This window comes from Temnothorax curvispinosus, unplaced genomic scaffold, assembly GCF_003070985.1.
Source record: "Temnothorax curvispinosus isolate PA1 unplaced genomic scaffold, ASM307098v1 QBEX01000525.1, whole genome shotgun sequence".
Lineage (NCBI taxonomy): Eukaryota > Metazoa > Arthropoda > Insecta > Hymenoptera > Formicidae > Temnothorax > Temnothorax curvispinosus.
This window is the reverse complement of record NW_020210305.1, coordinates 2,340,337-2,367,069: the sequence shown is the minus strand read 5'-3', so window position 1 is coordinate 2,367,069 and position 26,733 is coordinate 2,340,337. Positions and strand designations below refer to the sequence as shown.

The 26,733-nt window shown below is 41.2% G+C and overlaps 1 protein-coding gene and 1 long non-coding RNA gene across 2 annotated transcripts in view; both read right to left on the bottom strand.

Moving 5' to 3' along the window:
* Window positions 1-2,767: 2,767 nt before the first annotated feature.
* On the bottom strand, window positions 2,768-7,513 carry LOC112455368 (opsin, blue-sensitive). The gene is made up of 8 exons (XM_025017245.1): window positions 7,126-7,513; window positions 5,549-5,740; window positions 4,594-4,809; window positions 4,179-4,309; window positions 3,728-3,900; window positions 3,472-3,629; window positions 3,300-3,395; window positions 2,768-3,140 (listed from the first exon to the last, which is right to left on the bottom strand). The coding sequence occupies exons 1-8, from the start codon at window positions 7,185-7,187 to the stop codon at window positions 3,032-3,034; spliced, it is 1,137 nt and encodes a 378-aa protein (XP_024873013.1). The 5' UTR covers window positions 7,188-7,513; the 3' UTR covers window positions 2,768-3,031.
* A 1,783-nt stretch (window positions 7,514-9,296) lies between these two features.
* LOC112454707 overlaps window positions 9,297-26,733 on the bottom strand; it is a 218,199-nt gene continuing 200,762 nt past the window's right edge. The window contains exon 3 of the long non-coding RNA XR_003040776.1: window positions 9,297-9,738. This is a non-coding gene — a long non-coding RNA (uncharacterized LOC112454707). The remainder of the gene's footprint in view (window positions 9,739-26,733) is intronic.

Genomic DNA, 26,733 nt, shown 5'->3' with positions numbered 1-26,733 from the left:
CCCTGATGAGATGAACTTTACTCTCTACGCCAGTCTACGCGAATAAACTCGTTTCGATGCTTCCAACATTTTCAATATTTGCTAGTGTCGACGCGTGGCGCGATTCACTTTCATAATGAAAACGAAGCAGTCCTAGTTTCGGGGATCCTCGAAAAATCGACCACGTGATCGGTAGTGCATATTATACCTACCACTGCGATAACAGCCGGAGATTCGGGGGGGGGGGGGCGGAGGTTGCCGTAACGCCAGAGATTACGATAACCCTTCCCGCCGGCGAGAAACAAATGACGTACTAACTGCATATTAACCAAATTACCCGGGTTGTCCGTGGAGCCCGCCTACTGCCCAATGATCCGTGCCGCGCAGTTCGCGATTCACTGCCGTTTCATGGACTGGACTAAACTTTCTCGACCGACGGCGAGCGCGTCGGGCACGTAATCACCTTGTCTTCCTTGATGGATTAGGATACCCGGCGATGGAAACAATTATCGACAACGTGCCGATTGACCGGGATTAGTCGAAATCGTCCTACGTCCAATTAACACCTTTTTGCATCAACTCCGCGATGAAATCGCCTTAATTATTTTGCGAAACGACGTATGTGGAAATTCGCGGGCAGAAAATTCATCGGGATTTCGTAAACGACGAGTAGAAAGATGACGTACCGCGAAAAAGTCAGTATTATTCCGCCTTAATCTTCCGTAGAAGCTACGACCGTAGTCAAAGTCTTGGAACAAGTACAGCGCGACGCGCTCTTTGGCGAATAAAAATATTACTCTGGCACAATGTTCTTCTGGAAAGAGAACGCGATTCTTTCTAGGCTCCGTCCGTCAGATTTCAAAGTTCCTCGCTGCGCTTCGGTAGTTGTACATATTTCACGAGACCGAGTCGCTCCGCGTATTCATGGAGCAATGTTTCTTGCGCGCAAGAAAGTTAGACAGTAAGTTAGCACGCTGTCGCGCGTTATTCATTACCTTTGTTCCTTCTGCGATCGTCTCCCGGACAATTGTGAGAAAAAATACGTTGTGCGATATCCGAGATCAACCGAACTTACTTTGCCGGTCTTATGGTATTCTTAAAGTTGAATGTTTAGACTTTAGACGGCCAACTTTTATGATGATTATTTTCAACGATAAGTTTCATGTTTAATATTGGCAGTTTTCAACCACGTTAAATAAATTTCTATCAATTATCTCTGATGAACGTCGAGAAGCAATCGATAGATAGTTTAAAAGCGAACTGTGACTTTTCGTGACACATGAATTGTCTGTCACATTTATTGATAGAAATACAGTATAAATTAATTAGGATAATCGATCAATATTACCGAGCGGAGGTTAAACATACCGAAATATTCTGAAGATAAATAGAATAATATGAAACATATATATGAGATAACAAATATGGCACAACTTTTTCGCGAAATATATTCCGGAAACATGTTTCGTGTCTCGTGACACATATGAAACGCCATCGAGATTTTCTGCGGACGCTACTCATATAGCATATAACTCTCCCTTGGTAGAGGGAATACGCGGGATAAGTCAAGGGGATCGAGATAACGAGAGAGTAAGAAGATCCTCTCAATTTTTCTGTAACAAGCGCGTCCAAAGGCTGCCTCGTAAAAAAGGATACGTCTCGTCGGTGATATTAGCGCATAAAAGAAAGCGCGCATAATACGCGAATCTTTATATCCGCGCGGTGAGTATAAAACTTTGGTGCAGAACGATGTTCGAATTACCGCGTACGAGAAGACCAGAATTCATTTTTACGTCGTGTATCAGCTTATCGTGGAGAACTAATTTGATTGTGAGTAAAAAGTTGGACGATCAACGACTACCAGAAGCCTCGGTCTTCTCACGAGCGAGCAATTTCTCAGCCAGAGTTGATTTGTAGGACAATATTTTTCCCAGACTAAAAGATAACACATAAATGCGAACGTGTCGTGGTATTCTTCGGAGCTGTCTTCGAGCTGTGCTCGCCTTTTTTTCCTGCGCTCTACACCCTTCTCTCATCCTCGCTCTCCTCACCGACTTTCTTTTCTATCCGAGCTTCTTCCGCGCTTCGGGTGGCACGTGACCTCGTTCCGAGATAAGACAATGTTTCTCTACTCTCGGTGGACAGAAAGAGATCTCTATCCACTCTATTCACTCGACAGATAAGTCGCTCTTCAGCCGCGGATGGATAGAAGATCTACAACACCTCAAACGACTGATTCGTGATCCTTGACTTGATCTTTAGAATGTCGGTACAAGAGTCATATACTCAACTGTTTTATTTTCTAACTTTTATATGTCGAATTCAGTTTGTGAAAAACCTTGTAAAAATTAAAATATTTTACTTGGGTCGAAATTATCTTGATATGAATTGTGAAATATTACAAAAATAAAAATGTGAGAATAAGATAATAGATGTCTTTATATATTTAATGATATTAACTAAAAGATCAATAGCATACAATTTTAGAAGCTTTATATTTTGATTTCAATAAATTTTGCGATTATTGCTCCCAATTGTAGTAATTTTTCATCATTAATAAAAGCGAGACAAATAAACAATTAGCCACGAAACGCTTTGAAATTTTTAATCCAAGATCAATAAAAAAACAGGCTAGTCGACAAGGATGGCAGCACAAAACAGCTCTGCGTACTCTGCCATCTCTGATAAAGTACAGAAAGTATGATGCAGTAGTAAATAATTAAAGACAAATTTTAATTGTGTCGAGATTATATCTCGAGGAAGAGTTGAGAGAAAAATGAAAAAAATATTACATTTATATTTGCTCTGATTATATTTATATAGTAATACCTTGATAATACGTAAATTAAACAAGTCGTTTCTTATTCACCTTAAAGTCGCATAGTCTTTTACCATAGAACAAGTCCAGCTATCTTTTTAATGGGATGTATTTAAAAAAAAATATCTAGGCGACCGGTCGAAGTTGCATTTGTGGTGGGAATGCAGTGCGATCGGTCGATATCCTCTCGACAATATTAAGGGCACTCATTAATGATGTTGATTAACAATGAGATTACGATTCTTCCACGTTCACTTTCTCCGTTTGCGCTGACACGGTATCCCCGGCAACTTTTTCTCGAATTCCCATCCATTTGCAGCGCTTCTCCAGTTCTTGTCGATACCTGATGTATATACACAAATTTTTTCCGTCATAAAATTGCAATTATTTATCTCGAAATTATCTCTTGACCTTATTAGTTATGGAAATTATATAACAATTACTTTGTATTTTATAAAAATTTATTAGAAATGAAAGAATGCTAGAGGTACGTATACATTACCTAGGATGGTTGATTGCGTATATCCATGGATCGATGCACGACACCGTCTTAGCAAATATGGCTGGTAACATAGTCGACAGCGGAGTAAGCACTTCGCTGGAACATACATAAAAAGAATTGAACGTAAAAATACGAGACTTTTCGGGTCGAAGAACATTTTCGAACGTGTTACCGATTTCCATAGGCCCCAATTAAAGCGACAACCGCATACGGTGTCCACGCGAGCACAAAGAGGAAGAATATCGTAAATGCGGCTTTCGCGATTCTCATCTCGACGCTCCTCTCTTTATCTTGGTTCGACACGAGCGACTTGACGTTCATCTTTTTAGCCTATGCACATACAACGCGCAAAAATGAATCCTCTGCAATTCATTTCATTGCGATATCGAAACTCGAGCTGTCACGCGAATCATTAAATTGCTGCTTACTTGATCGCGAAGCATTTTTTCGTGAGTGCGAATAGACTTCAGCAATTGCGAGTAGAAGTATATAATCAGCAGCATAGGAAGGACGTATGCCCAGAAGAATATTGTTATCACGAATGCCCTCGTGTCCTCGTCATCCGTGAGATAATCGAAGCTACATGTGGTGAGAAAACCCTCTGAAAATTGTACGTTTTATTTGGAGAGGGATGCTTCATTTTTTACTAAAGAGAAATCGGATAATAAAATTAACTCAGAATACGTTTTATTTTAATCTTAAAAACCTTAAACAGCAATCCGAATTATACTCGAGACGAAGATATAAATTAATCATAAAATTAGAATATGGAGCTTAAATACGGAAACTAAATCTTATTGGTTTAATAAAATTTTTTTTTTACTTTATTAAATCTTATTACTCTCCTAGCAATAAAAGCGATAGAAGGAACCTATTTACCTGCCACAAACCGACCCCACAGTCCTGTCATAGGCAATATCGAGAATGGTAGTGCCCAAAACCACGTCAACAGAGCTAGTACCATAGCTTGTTTCCCATTCAGTCTACCGTCAATCGGACAGCTAATTGTTCTGTAATACCAAGATTGTATAGAACAGTTACAATCCCGTCCGTTGTTATAGTTACAAATAATTTAATGACAAATCCCGAGAAATGTTGACTAAATCGTAAAAATTAGTCGTCTTCCTAGATCTTCGATATCATCGACATAGTCGTTTACGACAAGTCGTTAAATTTTAATGAGCGTGTAACCGCTTTTGCAATTGTTCTGGAATAGATCCAATAAAAATCCAATAAAAATTGCTCGCTAATAATCAATAAATAAAATTGTCAAAGCTGCACAGCGCGTGCCTACCTATATCGATCGAAAGCGATCGCCGCATTGGTGATCGCTTGTCCCATCCCGGAAATCGCGCCGAGCAAAGCATACACATCGCATCCGGTTTCCCATCCAATCGTTCGCTCCAGGAAGCTGTTTATGATCAGCATAGGCATCTCCATTGCCATCAGTAGGTCAAATACAGCTAAATTCAAGATAAATATGTTCGAAGGTGTCCTCAGTGATTTCGATCTAGACATCAATATATCAAAATAAATAATCATATTACGAAATACATTTATTAATTTTAAGAAAAAAAATTATTATTTAAGAGACGAAATAAAGTGCGCTACTATTTCCTTTCGCACATCGCAGAGACTGTGCTGAAGCGATTCAGTCTCATGTATAAAGATGGCGACAGCACTATCATTTTGTTGGTCTTACAAGCATCATAGAGATGACTGACTCATCATTTATGGTTCGGATATAACATTTACGTATTTACATGCATGCACTCATATACACACATTTTTACGAGAAATATTACAATAATCAATTAAGAAAAAATCGAAGCAAAGTACAATCTAATTTAGCAAAAATAAAAATTGAGATAGATAAAGCAGGATAGTGCAGGATAAAGCTTTTGTTTTTATATTCCGTGCCTCTTCTTATTTCTTTTAGAAGAAACCTTATGGACATTTGCAATATGAATAGCGTAGATTAAAAAATGTCTAGTGCAAAATTCAAAAAATTAGAAATAACTCCATTTTTGCAACAAATATTAATAAAATTATATACAATTATCACATAAACACAGACAAAACTAATAATTGTTAAAATATACATATTTCAAAAGCATATTTTACAATATTAGGAGTTTTTTAAATTACATTGTATATAAGTCTTGTAATTTTCAAAATTTAATTTAGCTTTTTTAATATATGCAAGTTGTCTTATGAAATTTTCTTAAATGGCGCGATTTGGCACTTACGTGCTGAAAATCCAAATAACAATGCCGTTCCCGACGAGGGACAGCATCAAGAGCAGGAAGTAAATGAGTGCGAGGGCGACGTGCCATAGTCTTCCGGGTGCGAGGAACGCACGCCAATGCGGGTGCACGAGATCCACGTGCTCGGCGGGAAAGTTCCATCCTAGAAAACGTTCCTGCAGCAGCTGTACATCCCTGTTATTTAAAAATACACCGACTAATCAATATTTGATTATACGGAGTTATTGAAATTTGCGAAACTCTCCAACCGTGATGAACAAAGCTTCTACAAATTAAATAATAAAAGCTTATATTATTCGTTCAAATTCAGCCGATTTGATTCTCTCAGAATTTTAATCCGGTGTTCAATTATCGTGATGGTGATAATGTTGACTACTAAAAAAATATCTTGCAAAATGTTTTATAAGGCAAAACTAATTTTGAAAACTAATTATTTGACAAAGAACCTACATGATAATTAGCGTCGAATGTTAGAATACTCGGAAAGTTGCTTTGAGATAGAAAAAACGAGATTATTTATGCAAGAGACCTGTTTTGCGCAAAATTATATATTTTCTTAATTTGATCAAAACGCGATAAAGCAAAATCCTGAATCGCTATCTGCAGAGATTAAACGGGCAGCCAAGAATTTCCATAAGACCTATGAGGGTAATTTCTGTCGCTTCCTTCGTGACCGGCATTATTACTCCGTCACGACATCGCAAATGTAAAGGTTGTAGGACAAATAGCTTTCGCGTCGACGATAAGAATTGCGACTTTCCCGAGTAAGACGACCCGCAAATTCTCGCTACATCGATCGCAGTGCGACGCAACGTGAACGTGATCCATTTACGCGCGGCAAATTCGTCCGATGATAAAATCGTTGCCGACGCGATCGAACGTCACGAAAAGTTTCGACGTGCTATCGAGCACGAGCAAGTTCGAACAATATACATTAATTTCATATATCCGAGACTTTTGTGCCGGGCGAATAATATTGCAAAACCTCATCTGCGTGCAGCCGACGTTATACATTATTATCGCTAGCATTGTTATCTCTTCTCTTCTCTTGTTGCACCATCGCCCCCGGCGATTATTTGGAAAAAAAAGATTCTCATTCATCGCGCGGAAAATGACGCGCTTTCATGCGCGGCTAACGTTAATGGCGATGAGATCCAACGCGCATGCACCGTCGATGGATTAAATCCGCGCGGCCGTGCGCTAATTGGGATGTGATTATTAGTCCTCTCGGCTTATCGAAAGATCGAAGTAACAGCGTAACGCCGTAATGCGCGCATGATTTGATAGCCTGTCTATTCTCTCCGGCCGTATAAGAGCTTCGTAAGCCCGCCCTTATCGCATCGCGATCTTATTCGCGAATGAAACGCATCTATGTTGCGAGCGTTGTGTACATGAGCTTGCTGAGAACTTTCGTGCCTCTCGCTCGCTCTGACTCCCGCTCTATATTCTCCCTCGTACCGCGAATATTACCAGCGACGCTTCGCAGCCGCCACACAATGTCGGATGATTATGAGGAGAACGGTACGGAAACACGGTATAGCGCCGCACCTTATACCCACCCGACTCTGCTGGCGAAAGCCAATGGCCCGGCTATGATACCACTACCGTTGTGCATCAACATCCTTCGATGTAAGTCGAGTCGCGGGCTGACAAGTGCGCGCGGTCGATGCACCGTTTGATCCAACCACCCTCGCTAAAGTTTGTCGGCTAGTTTTCAGAGTTATAATACGTGAACACGAACGACTGGACGAACGCTATCGATACGCGAGACGATTTTTCTTTTTGCTCTCGCAGCCTGACTGATTTGTCGATGCTGGGCACAGACGACGACGACGAATCTCCGGACGAGATGTGCACTTTAAAACCGTACGTAATAGCCGTGAGAGGAGATCCTAGATTGAAGTGAGACGCGGCGCGAAGGGGTGGGCACACCGTTCCGCAACTCACTTGTCCGGCCGCGCCGTTATCGCTCCCTTTTATACGTCCACGACATTTCGGATAGAGGATAGCGTGCCGGCTGAGAGCTTAATTCGATTTGCGATTTACCGAATGCAAGAAACCTTTCGCTCAGGCCCGAGCTCGCGTCACGCAAACGATCCTCACTGCACAATCTGTCTCCTCTCTTTCTCTTTCTCTTTCGTAAGTCGACACGTCTCCTCTCTTAATATATCGTAATCTGTATTCAAGGTAATCGTTGTTATTCAATTCATCATTTCGTGCGACGTCAGCTTTGGGATAGATCCTCGCGAACACGTAACAGTCAAGCTTAACCAACTTATTGACAAAAATAAACGCATTATACATTATTGCGGTCCCTGCCGCACTTGAGAGACGCGAGGTAAATTAATTTCCGTGCGAGAGAGAGACCTCCCACGAAGCTAAGGCGGCTTATTAATAAATCAGCATGGTTATCCTCCAACTAGAATAATATAACATCGGCTGCAAATATCCGCCTCTGAAACGGAAGGTGTTAAATAGCGAAGCGTTGATTTAAAAAAAATTGATTTCCGATATAATAAAATGCAATTTACAGGAGCGCGGTTATCCGCTTCGAGTTAATTAAATTTCCAATGTAGATCCTAATCGATGTTTTATTACGCCTTATCACGATGTAGCCGCGTACCGGTGGACCGTGGGCCGCAGAACGCGCAACGCGGCGACCGATAGGAAAATTCGAGAATAGTGCGTTTCCCGCTACACCGCGAGCTCACAGTCGGCCGCAGAGGTTTTTCACTCTCGCGGTTACTATGCTGGCGGTACGCGCGGGAAATTCATCTCGAGAAGTGCATCCGATATACGGCCGTGCAAGCGACGGCCTCGCGTTTTCACCGCTGTCCTCGTTCGCCCGTTTGCGACCGCAGCCTTCACGCATCCACTGGATTAAATCATAAAATTGTCCCGGAACGGTTGTGAAATTCCGCTGATTTACGAGGGAGGCCGTGACTCGCGTACTCTTCTCTCGCGCGGGACTCGTTGCCGTTACCCACCTATACTCGCTGGCAGTCGTCGACGAATCCGCTCCGGTTGTCCCGCACGAATTCTCCACTTTTTATCGGCTATCTCGATAAAGATGACTCGAACGGAACGAAGAATTCTCTGCTGTCGGAAACATACATGCTATAGACTAGGGAGCAGAGTAGAATTGGAATCTATCTTTCTTCTTCTCTTTCTCTCTTCTCTCTGGTAGTCGCCAAGCGAAATGAAAGAATGACAGTAACTCGCATTCTTTATTTCTTTCCGTGTTCCATTTACATTAATCTACTTTTACAAAGTAATTTCCAAAATAGTTATTTTTCTTTCTACTTATTTAATTTCCGTTGATAAATATAATTTTTGCGCAAATCAGAAAACGAATAAAATAGGTGCGCGTTCCTCATTCGTTGACGAACAAAGTAAAGCCGAGAGAATATATGAAGCATCGCCCGGCAACGCAAAGAGAGCGAGCATGGCGGCGCTTTTTCACGATTCACCGGCTATATTTACGAGCAGCGTTCGCCCATGTAATTCGCGCGACTTATAAAGCAACGCCACCATTGTCCGTGATGGAAATTCAGCGGAAAGATTGGATGACAAACAATGGGCCTAGCCCGGCCAGATTATGGCAACAATGAGCGCGACGAACGACGTAACGACGGCGGTCTGCGTTGCAGTTTGTGCTTCTATTTCGCCTTTCATGTATATGTCGTATTCCTAGCACTTTCACATATACGCGATTTGTCATTTCCCCAATTTCAGATGTCCATTGTCGATACTTTGATCCGTCGTCAATAGCATGTCGTAATTAAAATAAGACTATATTGAACTTCTGTAAAGCCGCAGATAACATCGATTTCAAATATTATTTACGAACTTGGTAAAATATTACCACACCCGCCGCGATATCTCTTGCTTACATCTACCATTTTGCTACCTTGGTCGACGCCTTCCTCTTTTTCGTATGTTCATCGGCCAATATCCGATTGCTGGCCGATACAAATAGAGATCGATCATGGCTTTGGTTACGAGCCAACGACGTGTGCCAATAGGACCACTTGATTGGACAAAACTGCAACCCGTCTTTTTAGATACCGGTATACCATATAGCATGCTGTATGTACGTATTTTTCTGTTCTGGCAGTTCGATAAGCCACATCGGCGGCATTTGGTTTATTGAATGCAGTTTTGCGTTAAGTCTAAAACAAAAAAAAAATACAAAATTTTAGTAAAAGAATAAATCAAATATCTCAATTATGAAAATATACGTTTATTATTGAGATGAGTTTTATTATTGAGATATTGTTAAAACGGTACAAGGTACAGCTGACAGAAACGGGTTTTAGAGGAGTAGCGTTAACAACGCTGCTGCAAAGTGCCTCCACTTCGCTATGTCATGTGACGCCAAGCAGCAGAACTTGTCACATATTCCCGTTGCAACATATACGAGACCTTAAACTATTGTCTGATCTTCGTATATCTGGGTCACTTCCGGCACGGAGCGGGATAGGAATAGGATATTGATTGGTGTCATAAATACGTGAAACTGAAGTATTAATGGCCAGACTCGCGAGATAAGCTACATTTTATCTCGTTTACCTTCGACCTTTTATTTCTTAACGTCATCGTTGCTATGCGGCGCATTGATTCTTACTCGTATATATCTCGTATATCGTATACAATCTCTATTCTCGTATACAATGTGATTCTTACCCGATAGTACTCACGTAGTCAAGTAGTAGGAAGGACAGACAAAGGAATGCAGATTGAAGCGTCGCGGATTAACGAGGATTAACGCTAATTGTGCGGTCGGCGTCGACGACTCCTTCTCGTTCTTGTTGTTCTCGCGATGGCAATTCATCGAAATGAGTGAATACGAGTTACGATAACTCCGTGGTAGGTTTCCGTCCTCGTTTTCCCGACGACAGTACGATCTCGAGAAACCAGTCGAGAGGATTCCCGATGCGACGAGATTGGAAGTTGACACTTTTTCCCAAGTCAAGAGCCATCGCTATTATTCAAATTGTCTCATCAAAGTCAGTCACGACGCGAAAACTCTCGCGTCGTTACGCGTGATCAATTCAGCGTCGCATTTAATCAACGTTCGTTTCTTACAAGGCGGAATTATGATGCGCGATCGATTGACTTTTAGGGGAACGATGTATCTGAAGCGATATACGTATAAAGAGTATCCGGTCGAGTGGCTAATTTCCTTATAGCGAATTTGGTTGGACGCACCAGTGCGCTCTTAGCGCACTGTTAAAGTCGTTGTACACTGATTTAATCTCTAATATTTAAAGTAAAATGGAAATATTTCGACTGATAAAATGGCCAATACATATTTTACCAAATAGTACAATAAAGAATATTGAGGATTTCGACTTAACCCGTTTATATCAAACATACACTTTACGTTAATTTGTGTACGACGACTTTAATATGTACTGATTGTGAGTGCACACTGGTGCGTCCCACCGAATTCGCTATTAATTTAACGACAAGGTACAATAACGAATTTTTTCGACTCGCCGGCATGACAGAGTGGTTTAACGAAATTCTCCGTCCTTCTTTCGTTTTCTCCTCGGTTTCGGCGACGGCCGCAATAGCGGCGGCGAGTCATTACATGCCTTTATTCCGCGATTATTTTTACGTGGGAAGAGGGAAAAGAACCACATACATAGAGGTAGCGTGGCGGACAATAAAGCGCATTATGCGCCTCTCGCCAGGATATCTCTCCGCGCGTTGAATGCACTCGCATTCTTTCGGTATCTCGCTCGACAAAAAGAAAGCCATACCCTCGCTCTTCAGTCCGGGAAAGTTGGCCCGTTACGCGAGGGAGGCGAACACAAAAAGCTGGCGGTGACTGATTGCAAAAGAGCCATTATCGAAATGGAAGAAAACTGTAAAGAGCGATGCAAAATCCTTCGATACTTCATAATGGGCGTAAGTTTTTGCGGCCGCTTGTGCAGGAAGTACGAACTATGTATACACAACCGAGTGATTACGGCTAATTGCACGCGGCGAGTAGATGCCCGTCGATTGTTTAGGAACCACAAGTTCCGAAGGCGTAATATCACCGAAATGAGCATGTTTTGCATGAAGCGAAATACACTAGTTTTGATAGCGTAACTAACTGATAGAGAAAAAAGGAGAGAGATAGAGAGAGAGAGAGATAAAGAAACACATGTATGTACTGCGAAGGTATTGTAAACCTTTCTGCAAGCAGATTATTTATATTTCCCAATATATATCTGTATAAGTTTGCCAATGGTATATAATAAAATATCTTATGAACATAACTCAGAAATATGAAAAATAAATAAAATAATATACAAAATTAAACGGGGAGAAGTTTACAATAATTTGTATTGTGAAAATCGTAGGCTGCATGTGATGATTCGTAGAATCTCTCGAATTCCTTCTGTTTTTCGAATGTGTATATTCTTTTAATAGTCTCATGAATACCCGGTCAGTGTTCTCCTTCCTTCCAGATACGTACGTTCCAACAGTAACACAAACAGTCGCGGCAGTTCGATCCTAACTCTCATTGGGGTCGATGCAGCTGTAAGCGTAAATGCACTCAAAGCGACAGATCCGACAGGTAGAAACGAAGCGCACAGTTGGCACGGATCGATTTGATCGTGCGACTTTGACTCGGCCGGCTCGGAGCAACGAGCCGAATGATGCCGAATAAAATGGATAGTGGAAATGGATAATCTTGATCAGCCTCTCTGCGCGCAACAGTCGCGGCCCGTTGCACCGTGAACATGGTTAACGCGTTAACATCGCATCGCTCATTATAGTTCTGATCATCGCAAATCTATTAACTATGCATTATTATTTCCTTAGAATCCACCTGTTTGTTAGAACAATCGATCTAGAGGCTGTGCACTGGCACCGTGAAACTAGACGTTGCTCGATTTAGCTAATATAATCTTTAGCAATTTCTAATCCTTTTTCCATTCCGCGTTTTTTTATATTTGTAACTATTTACCTTAATTATTTACAAATTTAAAAGAATTTTACGACAGGTAAGTAAGGAAGGTTATATCTTTTGTAAATATCGCAAGTATTTAATTTTTCATGATTAGTTAATTGAAAGGCGATATGTTGCAAAGTTATTATTATCTGTCCTATGAAATATATATAAGTACTCGAGTTTATCGGAAATGCGCGTGTTACAGGGGGAAAACCGCTGGTTTGCTTGTTTATAGGAGTAGGGAATACGAGAACTTCGCCGTGGAGACGTAAAGGCGGAAACCGGAGCCAACGACTTAGACGAGACATATACCAAGTATGTGTACGTATGGCAGTTGAGGTAACGTTTCATTTGTACTTTTGACGTGTTCCCTCCTTTGTCAGTGACGTTCGAACGCGTGTTACAAAGAGTCCTGGTTCTCTCGGTAGGATAACGTCAATTTCGTGCAGGATTCTTTGGAAAAATCTCCATAATTTCGGGAATTACCTTTTGATGTTCGAGATGAAAGACTTGCGACGTTGAACGCTTTGACCTACCTAAGTCTTCGCTCTTTTTTCCTATTCGACACGCCCCTCTCTCGTCGTTCGTTGTTATTTTACGGGAATAAAATCGAAGAAGTCTTTAGAATACAAAGAAGGGAGAGTTTCGTCAAAACGGGAATCATGATTGCGTTTCGTTCACGAAGCTAATCTCGTCTTCCACGCTTCCCCGAGACGCATTTTGGATTGGCAAACCGCGTGAACGACAGTTGAAATTGCGGTACTTCGACAAGTTTCGCGGATCAAAGCAATTCACAAATACATTTAACACATTGGTTACTACGTAATCCGCAAGCCACCCAATTCGGATTATAGTACGCGTGTCGATCACGGTCTTATTTTCCTTCACATTTTCATCAATGTAAATTAGCAGAAATCCCATATATATTATAATTTAAAAAAAGTGGATTCATCAGTAATTCGTTCAAAGTAGAAAAGAAACCATTCCGTTGAAGCGGCTTTTGTACTGTCGGAAGAGTACTAAAGAGAACATAGAATACCGGAACAGAGGCAACGGCGATAGCCGCGTGCGAGTGCGTTCTGTTTAAGCTCGAAATGGAACAACGCGATAACAAAAGAGGAACTCGCACAATGTGCGTCTGGGTTTGCCCGGGAAGGAAGGAAGGAAGGCTCTTGCGCACAGTCACGCGAATACGTACGTTCGCGGTGCTCGCTGCAATTCGCAATTTCTATGAGCGCAGGACGAAGGTGAGCATATCTTGCCGGTACTGAAACGAACCAGGGCTTAATTTCGCTCCGAACATCATGCTCGTTCGAGCGTCACGTTGCGTCGCGTCGCGCCAGGCCGGGCACCGTGCACCGGGCCGAGCCGCGTTATGCTGGCGACTGGTTCGTTCGTATAACAGGACAGTTGAATCGCTCCGGGGGATTCTCTATCCTTTGTCTTATTGTTAGCACAATGGCGGCCGTGGCACAAAAGTGACTAAGTGCCCGTAATACTCGCCATTATAGTCCCCCTTATTCCCGCGCACCTTTTCCGTTTCTCTCACCTGATCCCCGCGGGCCCGTCTTTCACCTTCCTACCCTCTTTGGCGAGCTCTTTGGACTCACTGTATGTGCGGACTACTTGGCACACCTTCGACCAACCTAATGCGAGAGATGGTATAATATGAGTTTGTGGTTGTAGGTTGTAGTGAACGCAACGCGTTGTATTGTGCCGGAAATAACGTTGCCGCGTTGCTGCGCATGGTAAGATAGGTGTACGCGCGCCGATCGCGTGATTTCGCGCGATACGTCTCGCCCCTATGCTATCGAACTCCGTTGGCAGGAATCATTAATTTACGCTACTGGCCTCTCTTAATATCACATCTAGCTTACAAATCGCTTACGTTTTACAATATCCATCGACCTTGAAACCTTGGGAGGAGTCATTGTGCGTTCGTGAACCGGTACGTACTTTCGATTTACTGTCCGATTGTCACTTTCGTTTTGAGAGCAGAGAGACTTTTCGATATTATTGTCAATGTATTCAAATTCATTTTAGTAATCTATAATCCGCAACAAAATTTGGAACACATCAATATAATTTTAGATACCGTGAAAAGCATTCGCTGGATGTACACATGTACACAGGTGTATAATATGGCACGTAAAATTATAGATAGAGTAATCTGTATAAATTATAGACAGTATTCTATCTCGAATTGTGTGTGTGTGTGTAAATCGTTAAAGTGGGCTTTAATAAACGGGCGATAATAATCGATAAGTCAATTAGGTAAATAGGCAAAATGTGTTTTCGGAACATCACTAGAATTATTCGCTGATATTACAGAAATTATATTAACACAGAACAGCGATAGATGGAAAACTATTTTAATATTCAAAATTCAATACGATTATCATGAGGATAAATCACTAAATTGTGAAGAAAAGAAAAAACACGGCAAATTGTTCAATTTTTATCGGCGTTCAGCACAGTTCTCGCGGACCGCAATCAGTCCGCGTTGGGAAAACGTACGGGTGCATCGGTGCAACGAAAGCATCGGCGATCCCACGGCGCCATTCTCGCGATATTAATAGGTCGTCGTTTCTCGTTGAGCGGGGACGGTGCACGTTTAGTTAGCACCCGCGATGGCAATTTGTAAGGGCGTCGGCGGTTTTCACGACGGGCAGCACAGCGGACGCGCCAGCGCGCGCGCGCGCGCCAGTGCGAAATTGATATAACCGGGTCTCCCAATGCTCGAACATACCGTGATGTATAGCCAACATCTGGAGACTCTTCGGGCCACGTGATACGCCATAGGGTACCGCGCGGCTTTCGCGAAAATTAAAAATCTCGTTGAATCGATACTGAATTGCATGACGGGTTACAGGATAAAGAACCACCGAACATTTCGACAAAGGTCAGTCGGTTAATTCGTTCTTTCTAATTATGTATATAATGCGTGTAATTATGCGTGTACCCGCTTTTATTGAAAATCGTTTAATCGGTCCTCAATCCAATATTTTTGTCTGTATATTTATACGAGTACGAGTATAAAAATATCAGTATTATATTAGTCGATGAAAAGTTAATATCTGTACCATATTAATATAGAAATTCTCTTTTGCTTTTTATATTTAAAATCTTGTAAAAATTTAATTATATGATGTAATGCAAGTAATAATTATATTATTAAAAACGTAAAGTGCAACATATTTTTAAAAAAATCTGACATATGTTATTTTTTTTAATATGAATAAGATATGAATAAGATTACTCATACCATAGTTCAAGTACCATTAAACTTTTAATTAATTAGGAGTGATCGAGGAAAAGTACATTACAGTAGCATTTTTACTAAGTAAGTAGTCAACAATATATTTCAAGAAAGTTGCCGGCTGTTAGTGCAGAGTTTCGCTAGTATGTTGATGTAAACACATATTTTAATATGTATGAGTCTAAATGTATGCTATCCTCTATTGACTATGATATACAATAGCCAGCTGTGCTGAACTTTGGATAATTAGATGCATGCTAAGGAAGAAGCAATAAGCTAAATGTAGAGATATATCTGACATATTTTTAACGAACTTAGATACGCACATGAATTATGTGAGATAAGAAAGTTTTGATAGAAATTTCAATATTTAATATGTAAAATTGAAACGTATTTATGCATTATTTAAAAAATTTCGCTAAAATTAAATAATGTATATACCTATATCTAAAGCTCAAAGAGAGAGAGAGAGAGAAAGAGAGAGAGAGAGAGAGAGAGAGAGAGAGAGAGAGAGAGAGAGAGAATTCTTTTCTTTAATATAAATATTCCTAACAACGACAGGAATTTTATTGATTACGTATAATGAAAGTAAGCGCGTGTAAAAATATTCGAGTTCAAAACAGGATTAACGACCGTTTTAAGAATAACATTAAGAATAAATTGCGCTTTCCACACCGCTTCTTTCGATGTCAGATATTCGTGCTATACCTCACGATCAAGTCTTTTTTTCTTCTTTTCCCTCTGTATTATTTTGCCGTACTACTTTTTAACGATTTCAATTGAAATATATTCTTAGCCCGTGCCATCGAAGTTCGGTCGACTCGTGACTGCAGCTAACCGCGTTACAACCCATCCCGTTCGAATGCTCTTGTTCTTTTTAAAATCCAGCCGCCGACTGTTTTTTCCCCCTCGACCATGCTTAGCTTCTACGTCACGTCACTTAACTTCCGGGGATGAGCCGTTGAATTATCCTTCGGTACGTGCTCGCTCCGATTAAATCTCAATACCGATCGCAACTATCGTGTCTATGCTTTCTGTACAATCGCATCGGAATCTTGTAATCTGTATTAATCTTCCCATATACATATAATAGAATTTCCATTTTAATCAGTTATGAAGTTTAATTTAAAACATATAATATAAGTTTTTGTCAAGAATTAACGAGAATTTGCGAAGTAACAAATTTCTTTAGGAAATTTCCAATTTCCTTTTTCAAATGCAGAAATTTCTTTAGCGAAGCTATATATCTCTGATCTTGGAAATCGGTTTTTGATTTTACAATTATTGGATTTCCATTTTTCTATTTGTTTCTATTTGTATCTATTCATTTTACCTTAGAGAGTTAAAAAAAAGCGAAAGGGTCAAGGCATTGTTCGAACACCATCTCATCGTTAATTTGCAGTTCACGACAAGACTTTTATTTAAACTGAAGAGGTTAAATATTTCCTCTGATGCGAACTCAACCGGCACAAACCCAGAGAGAATAATTAAATTCCTGCTCTGCAATCAATTTTTTGTGGACGTAGAATGAAAGGAGCGTTACCGAGGCAGCAATGTCTGAAAGTCGGGCCATTACATTGCGAGTTTTGTCTACATCATACAATATAAACATATTAAATAAACTAGAATATCAAACGGGGCATTGCCGGTAAAAGCGGCGTATATGAATTGAGGGAACCTTTCCTTTTTAACCATCAATCAGCTGGAATTAAGCAATAATAATTTCGCTAGAACATATACCAGAAACAATGCTTGAATGATGTTCTGAATCATTTAAAAGCTCCCTGATGGGCATATAGCTTATCGATTTCTTTTAGAAGAACCGAAGTAATGTTACGGATAGGAGGAAGAAGAAGCAGGGACGAAGGAACGGTAAATGCTCGATTAGAGAGCGTCCGATCAGGCCTATTAATCTTCGATCTGTCTGATACTACGGCATGAATTATGCATCGCCCCGGCAGACGCATTGATTTCTCCACCGGACAAAGAAATATTATTCGAATAATTCACGTTAATGAGTGGAGTACGAGGAGAGTTCCGGGTTCGAGCGATTTTCTATGCGGAGCTGGTTAACACTCGTTTCTCGGCCACTACCGGGACCACTATTCTCCCGATTCCATTTTTATCCCTTAATACCCGAGATGACCGGTGCAAGCCGGCGGCGCGATAAAGAATTGCACTATTAACAAATTGGAAAATTCCTTCAACCCGGCGGTTTCGTGTCCCGTTTACCGCCATCCGTTGATTCTGTGAGATATGTTCAAGTTAAGCCACTGCGGATTTCTCGAGCTCTTTCACACAGCAACCGCGGAAAGAATGCAAATGCATGCGCCAGGCTTTAGGAGTGTTACACCGAATGTACGAGCAAAATGTTTTTTAATTTTTTAATACGTTAACTTCTCTATTGTGGTAGAACATTATTTAAATCTTTTCAGAATATAAAGAGTAATAATAATTGTAAGAGAATATAAAGAGTAATAATAATAAAAAATACGAATAGTAATCATAATTGTAATAAAACATTATTTAAATCTTTTCAGAATATGAAAGAAACCCATGCATTATTCCTTCAATTATGTATTATGCTAATTATGTGTTATAAATTTATAGAAAAGAATAATGTTCGATCAAATTTTACTTAATAAAAAATGGTTTTTTGCTGTTAAAAAATTAGTAGATCAAAGAATATCCAGAAAACCTAGAACAAGCTATATTTTAATGTCATATTACGGTTCAATAGTAAATATATATTGAAAATATTCATGCATAAAGTGAAGCAGATCTCCTGAAAATTTCAAAAGTTTCAAAATATTTTGTCACGATAACTTATTCTTAGGTTACATCCAAGTTACATCGTCCTAAATCTCGAAACAAAGATTCCACGATCGGTATATTCCACAAGAAGAGATTCGTCGCGTTGTCCTCTCGAATATACAAGTGCCTCATTGTAAAACGCCTGAGCGAAGTATAATGGGAAAAAGCGTGGCCCCGATAGGCGGAAAGTTGCCAAGAATCAGGGGGAGGAACTAGGGGCGCGACGGGGGCCCGGAGGGGACCGGAATAAATCGAGAGACGAGAAAGCTTCCGCGTATCGAGTATCCTCGATAAATCGAGCCCCGTAGGGGTTTCCAGGAGATTAACGGAGAAGTTTGTCCTTGCGGCGGGGTGTGCAAGACGCCGTGAGAACACTTTTCTCTAATTCGATGGGAAGTCCCGGCGCACCGACGCGCCGGCCGAGTTCCGACGGGGTTGTACCTACCAGCGGATCTTGGTCAGCCGACTCCCGATTCATCGTCGAACTGCCATCGAAGTTCGCTAACGATTATTCCGGAATTGTTCACAGTAGTGTGCCCGGTTTTCATTCAACTGGCAAAATCTACGAAGATCCTATCTACCTAGGGCAAAGAAAAAATTTATTCCAAATTCGTGGAAAGAAACTGTGGTTAAAAGTTAATGTTAAAAGTTAAGAGATATAGTTTCGAGAGACGTCCCGTATAACGGACCGGCATTAAGTGAACAATTCTGCTCGGCAAATTATTACCAGTCCGAATTCTTTATCCACGGCAATCGCGACGCGACTCATCGTGTGTTATGCGGGCGGAAATGCCTGAAAGACACGCGATCCAGCACGCTTGAGGCAAAGATGCCGGCGCCCGGCGCATGCACATATATAGAGACTTTATACAACACATGTTCCCCGTTAGATCTTAGTCTAGACGCGTTTCGTGCAGTTTCTCATCCAGTTTGTCCTAGGATACGAGTCTCGCGGGTGCTTACGGTAACGTTGGAGTTCCCGAAACTGTGTCGCGCATACAAGCGCATATGTTGAAAACCTCAAAACCACATGCAACCCTTTATTTCCAAATTCTTGCATATCACTTTTTTCAAGTTGCTATTGTTATAATCACTCCTCGAACTGTTACTCCATGAATTATTGCTACTTCAATTCTGTCTCTGCTTTTTTCAATTATTATTATAAATTGCTATCGTAAAATCGCCAACTTTATCTCACACGTGTATACTATAAGTACTAAATGCCGAGGAAATATTATTACAGTTTCTTCCACGATTCTCCTTCGGCGTTGATTGAGTCTGTTTTCCTGGGTTGGTGATCCCATCTCTGCTCGCATTTCCACGCCATTTTCATTTTTCATAAGTCCGCGCTTGGTAGCTGCCCACCTTCGTAATCCCGTATTTGAACTTCCGCGAGAAAGGTGCGAAGCGTAATTCGCTGGATGAGGAAACGGAAGAGACGCGAGGATAGGAATGGTAAACAAATGTGCGTTAGGACAAGAGATAGAGAGGGACGGAGGGAAGCACGGGAGAATAGGAAGCGACGAGTGATGCGGGGGATGAAACGCGGATGAGCCGTCAGGCAGAAGGGTAAAAGGGTACTCGTGCAAAGGCCAAAACTACGTTACGAGGGGTTGAACGATACTCGGTGGATGGTGTAAACGGCATGGCGGGAGAAAAAGGAGGATGTGGAGTGGCGAGGGTATGAAAGAGAAGCGGATGAAAGCGCACAGCGAGAGTGAAGAGCGGGTGGGGTTTTAGGTGGACGCGATTTGTGCGAGAGGATTAGGGACCGGAAAGAGGTTGCAGGGATTGGTCGCCGTAATAAATAATATACCGTGGTAACAACAAGCGTAAAACGAACGCGATTAAAACCGGTTAATTTGGAAGTTTTAATAAACAACCATACCAACTGGGTCGGCGCTGTCGGAGGCGCTGAGAAAAAAAAATGAGAGAGGAAGGGACAGCAGGAAGCATCTCTGGCGAGAAGCGACACTCCACGCGGAACGGGGGGCTGAGGGGGGGACAAAGAGAAGGGAACTGTCTAGATTGCACGTCCTGGCGACGGCGCGACGGAGGGGTGGAAAGGGGAAGACGGATATACAGTAGTCGTCCGCAAATCATTTGCATAATTGATTAAAGACTCGTAGTATCCAAGTGTGTTGCTCGCGTCGGTGGAACGCGCCATATATAAGCCATTAAGGGAGCTGCGCAACGATACATTAGGGTCACGTCACAACGGCTCTCGCGCCTTTTCCGCCCTGTAGCTATATCGTGATAAGTGCTAAGATAACCCGAGCGAACGATGCGAGCGAGAATTTCGCGCACATAATTTGCGTAAGTTTGTTAATGAACGCCCGTAAGATACATCGGCTGCGTTTCGACTGCACTTCCACTACTTGCGGAGTACCTTAGGTGCACGATTACCGGAATTTATGGATAAAGCGGTGAAAGTTTGTGAGGCGACCGACCGCGCCCTCTCTTTGTCCACTCGTTCTTCCTCCGTCTTTATCTCCGTCTTGCATTTTCCGCGCTCTTTATCCATCTCAATCTACTCCGCTTCCCTATTCGACTTTTTATTTTAACTCTATAACGCTGCCTAGTTGAATTCTATCAGAGTTAGACTGTATAACTTTAAAGTACTCGATTTTCTGTCTCGCTTGATATTTTCATTGGAGAACGCTTGCCACATTTGCAAAGACTAACTCTCGTCCGAGTGTGAACGGACCTTTGGATCATAAGTCTACTCACGCGAGCATATCATAGACGAGCGTGGAAACGAGGATTTCTGTTGTGTTGTACATGGATTTGGCGAAACTCACTGCCTGACTTATCTCCATACTCTTTCGACCTCTCGCTTCCCTTGCTGGCTTTTGTTGCATCAGCCATTCCACCATGTAAACTCTCTCTCTCTCTCTCTCTCTCTCTCTCTCTCTCTCTCTCTCTCTCAATCTCTCTCTCAATCTCGTGTATAATATAACCGGCACAAATTGTCAGGCTTAATTTACTGTTCGATCTAGAAACTCCCGCGTGTGAAGAAGGATAAGCGATAAACGGATAATACGTTGTCATTAAGTATGAAATTTATCGTTTAAAAAATTGGCTAACACCGGAGGACCGTAAAGCAGCAAGAAGACATTGTCGGAGATTTTAAGTACATCGTTCGCTAAATTGCCCGGCTTTTCGTGCACCGCGTACTGTGCCATAATGACAGAGAGAGAAAGAGAGAGAAAGAGAGAGAGGGGATAAAGAGAGAGGAAGAACGGTCGAGTAAAATTCGCAAAAACGCCCGGCGAATCGGAGAATCCGCTTATCGAGGGAACAAAGTCGCGGTTCCACTCTTCCTCTGTTCTCCCTTTCTCTTGCACGCTCTTTTCTCGGTGACTGCCGGAAGGTGTACCGCCGCCATGGACCGCACTTAATTTCATAGCGGCGTCGTAGTCCTCGGTTGCATGCAGGGCACGAGGAGAGCGGAAGAAACTTTATTTTCTCTATCCACCGGTTACTTCAAAAATATTCCTAATTACAACATTTTCTCCATGACGCACAAATTCATAATTTCCACTACGTTGCCCAAGGAAGAGGTACGTAATCAGCGAAAATGTCTCCCGAGACATATTTACGCCAGATTTCTACTGAGAGTTTAAATAATCTACAACTTAAAAAATGCAAAAATTTGGATACTTCCTCGCTCCCCCTCTTTAAAAATCTTAAAAGTAAGGAAAAATCATACTATCATAGGCTGCGTTCCAAAACTACACTTTTATTGTTAGTGCAAAGACCGTGCTCTGTCCTTGTTCAACTTTCTGTAAGTAACAAAGATAGAACGACGCTCGAACGTTAAGAGCGTGGTTCTGGAACGCAGCTATAAAAAAATAGATCTTTCTATCTCGTAGATTATATATGAGAAAGTAGATAATCACTGAAAGAAATATGATTTAGCTGAAAATGTGTTTATGTGCGATTGCTTTATTTATATTTCAACACATGTAGAGCCTTGTAAGGACGACTCTTCGCTCGTCATTCCGGAAATGGAGAGGATTTCGTCGAGAGGGATACACCTCTTAAACTCAGGCTAAAGGACGTAAAAACACTTTCTAAAGAGATGACTTTTTCTAAACGAATCGAGAAACTCCGCCACCAAGAAACCAGCGTTTCATGCGTAATTTAAGCGTGCCGAAAACATATGTGCTCGGAAAACATTTTATTCGTATGCGAAATGTTAGGATCACGCGACGAAACCTGAGACGATGCCCGTTTCGAAAGTATCGCTCGGAAAATTTTATGTGGCCATCGGATCCGCGAGGCGGATACGTATTACCCTCATCCACCCAAGCGCTTTGAAACATTTCTTTCAAAAAAGATAAAAACAAAAAACAGATCGCCTTTCCTAACTTTCATGAATATGCAGTCTTGATCGACCTTGCACGGTTTACCGGATAGCCAGGCTCAGGAAGAAAGTACGTGCGTGTACATTGGGATACCCGGGCGGAAACGTGCTGGGAAATATGTATGCACGGAGTCGTCCTCCTCGTAGTGCATGCGAGATGCGCCAGCTCGATAAAAAGTGCATTTTTGGTCCTCCCGAAGGACCGCGACGCCGCCGTCTTTGCATTTCTCGCTTATTTTCCGCGCTGTTCTCGCTGCTTGTGGCAAAAAGCCGCGGTGGATGATGCTATATAAATATGAATTAGAGCAAATATTCGCCTTGCGAATTATTCTCCGTTTACTGCTGTCCCAATCTCCGCTTGAAAGTGTAAAGTATCTCAGCAAGGATTATAGGATTATTACTGAAAACCTTTATAATGTTATAGTACGCTGATTGCAATGCAAACACAATATTACCGTCTTAAAAATTCATGGCTTTAATCTTCTTAAGGGATGTAATACCCGTAATATAAACAATTTATAAAATCTAGAAACATTTAGTATTCCCAGTGAAGATCTTACATCTTCCTTCAAAAGAACTTAAAAGACTTTTTATTTATTTTTTCAGTCAATGATAACTTACTTTCCTGTGCTTGAAAATAATTAAACGTCACTTATTAATTCTATTTTTTTATTTTGTAATTTTACATCGCTGTTTACGCATATTCGACACAACTGTAATCTCGTATAAGAATTAGCGTTTCCATCTGAAATGCACAATCATCGAGTTTCAGTATGCTGAGAGTAACGATAGAATAAATAGAAATATTATAAGTATTTTTGGTTCACATAAGCGCGTGCAATTTTGTATAGACGCGCAACGTGTACACAGATCGTATCTTGCAATTATCTTGGACGACGGCCTACGATATCGGCCACTTGTTGACGAGCTTCGCCGAGCAATCGGCGCCTCTATAAATTAACTCTGTGCGACGCGTTCACTGTTGGACCAATTAACCGGTGCTAGGGATGTTCGATACCATGCGATATCACACGCGTAATATCGTAAATCACGCGCGGTATTACGTCTAATTATATCTCCGCTTCTATCTGCCTTACACGAGCAAGAAACATTAACAGCAACTGATCAATTTCTCCTCTTCAATTTTTCTCGAATTCACAAAATGTATAGAAGAATTTTGATTATTTTTTTACGTTGATTCGTATTGCTTGGCAAGGATAAATTAACAAGTACAAACCAGCAATCCGCGCGAAAAGCTCGAATTTTATATTTTTAATGATTTCGTGAATTATTGTATAAGTAACCAAAAATGTTTTGTAACATTTCGAGACTTAAAAAAATCAGTTTCTACCTGCATTTTATAAGCACATTAATCAATCACTAGATATTTCAAGAGGATTGAAAAGCATGGAGATACCTCATACGTTTCTTTTTATATGTATAGTTTTTTTTCTCTTTAAAGATATATCGCAATAAAAAGTGGATACCAGTCTGGTTACCGACGACAGCTCGTTTCTCGAACTTTCTCTCGCGCGAAAGGGAGCGAGCTGTTTTTACGGAAGAAAACATAAAACTGGTAGATCGAGCTGCCACGTAAAGAAATATGTGGTTTGCCCGTGCATCATATGGAGATATGTTCTATATCAGCAAAGCGCGTTATTCTCCCAGCAACGACATACGTTTTGCAGTCGGCGACCTAGAAATCATAACCCAGCGTGTGTGTGATTTCGTGCAAAAATGCGCCTGGTATCGCAAATAAAAAAAAAGAAGATGCTCTTCTGTTTATTATCGCTAGCAAGTTTAAATAAAACTATGTTTGCGAAATGGACAATCTATGGCATCTCGTTACATTTCGACGTTTCTCCCCCGTATTATATGCGCACAATACAGGCGAATTAAATCACGCTTGTCCTTTGCCCGTCATATCGAACTAATTAATAAAATGGTAAATATATTTTTTACGGAACTGGACTGTATTATTGCGAAATGGAAAACAGAATCCTAGATCATCCTATGGTAGTACATTGACATTGCCGAGCCAATGCTGAGAAAGGAGCATCTGCGCACCGATTTGCGGTGTAATACATACCAATCACCAAATGCACACTAACTCCGGCGTTCCGACCATTTTAATTATTTTTCCTTCGTTGTCGCCGGGTCGAGTCGGGTCGGGTCGGGTCGGGTCGTATCGCGTCGTGTCGCGTTGCGTCGGCGACTCGCGGTAGTTCAAGGAGTCTCGAGAAAATTACAGACAGCTCGATAAATATTAACTCCGGGAAAGACATCGTAGGATCTACGATGTCTCCAGCTGTCTCGTTTCGCCGTGCCGTCCTGCCGCTTCGCTTCTACCGTCTCTCGTTTGCCATCCCGGTAGCTGACTGCCGTCGCTTGAATCCGAGACCGGTTGCTTAGGAGGCGATGGAGCGACGAAATGCAATATAATCCGTGGGAAGGGGGGGAGGGATTGTGATAAACTGAGAAAAAAATAGATGGTCATATCATCTTCGTCCAGAACGCTTGTTTCTGTTTATTCCCGGGTTAAGTAGTACGGGTCAGTATGTAGGCGGCCGACGAGCCGGCGTATCATATATGGGGAAATCTCTGAAAGTTGTCTGTCTACTGTGGGCTATTACTACTACTCGCTGACTGAGTAGTCATTCTCATCGAATGCGCGTTTTTTTTCACTTGCGCTCTTTTATAACGGGCGAAACTTTGCACAATACGATGGCTAATTACCGTTAATTATTTGAAAACATAGACCAAAGAATAAAATCGATATAATATTACATTCTTTCTTGTAATACACTGAATGGCATTGGATATATTTTTTTTAGATTGACAGCATTATTTTGAGATGCAGAATTTTTATACATTTTCCGCGCTTATTTTTTGTTCGTTATTTGTTTTCTCGTCAGAATGCGAAACAGTTTTATGGTTAAATTTCGCTTTTGGCGTTAGTTATTTCGTGGTATATTATAATAAAATGAAATGTAGTGTTATATTTTTCTATAGATATTTCCAATAGCAAAGTCGTCGTGATAATAATGATAATAATACCAACAACATTTTCATCTTTATTTTCCAATTCGTTCCTGCGGAGTCGCAGACGGTTTCTCATAAGTTTACAAATTAGCGGAAAATTTTGTACAATTGCGGAGTAGTTACTTTTGTCGTCGCATCGATTTTCTTAAGAAACAGACGCAACGACATTCAATTGTGAGTGCCGGTTCTGAAATCAAAGATTTAATTGGTTCTCCTCTGGTCTTGGGTGTCACGTAAACCGATTACGCATTTATTTCTATGTTAATAACCGTGCGACCACAGCGTAATTTATAAATTATTTGATTTGGTTTCTATGAGCTGTCAAAGTAAAACGCTCCCGATTATACCGAACTGCCGACTAAAGAGGAACGACCGAGCGCGCCTGTACGATGAAATAAGTATTACAAAGGAGAGCTTAGTAAGCAGAAACGGACTCCTATAAAATGCGATCGTTTCTTACGAAAGAGATAGCGTTTATCTTGCAACGAGTAATTTGTTGTCTTATTTATCTCTCTCAAAATCGAGTGCTCTGTGGATGATGTTAACGATAAAAATAAGATTAAGGTAAAACGTAGATATATAACCAGCGGTCTTTCGTCCGCGGTATTACATCATAAATTATATTTTTCTAAGCGAGTAATTCATTGCCGTTGCATTTATTAAAATTATAATAAAGAATACATTTCTCTCTCTCTCTCTCTCTCTCTCTCTCTCTCTCTCTCTCTCTCTCT

What these genes read in the sequence shown, in the direction of transcription:
- LOC112455368 (XM_025017245.1), bottom strand. Translation starts at nt 7,187, where the DNA reads ATGTTGATGCACAACGGTAGTGGTATCATAGCCGGGCCATTGGCTTTC. An exon ending in GCTTTCGCCAGCAGAGTCGG is followed by an intron (nt 5,741 to 7,125) that starts GTGGGTATAAGG and finishes TTTAAATAACAG; the next exon opens with GGATGTACAGCTGCTGCAGG. An exon ending in TACGCAATCAACCATCCTAG is followed by an intron (nt 3,141 to 3,299) that starts GTAATGTATACG and finishes TATATACATCAG; the next exon opens with GTATCGACAAGAACTGGAGA.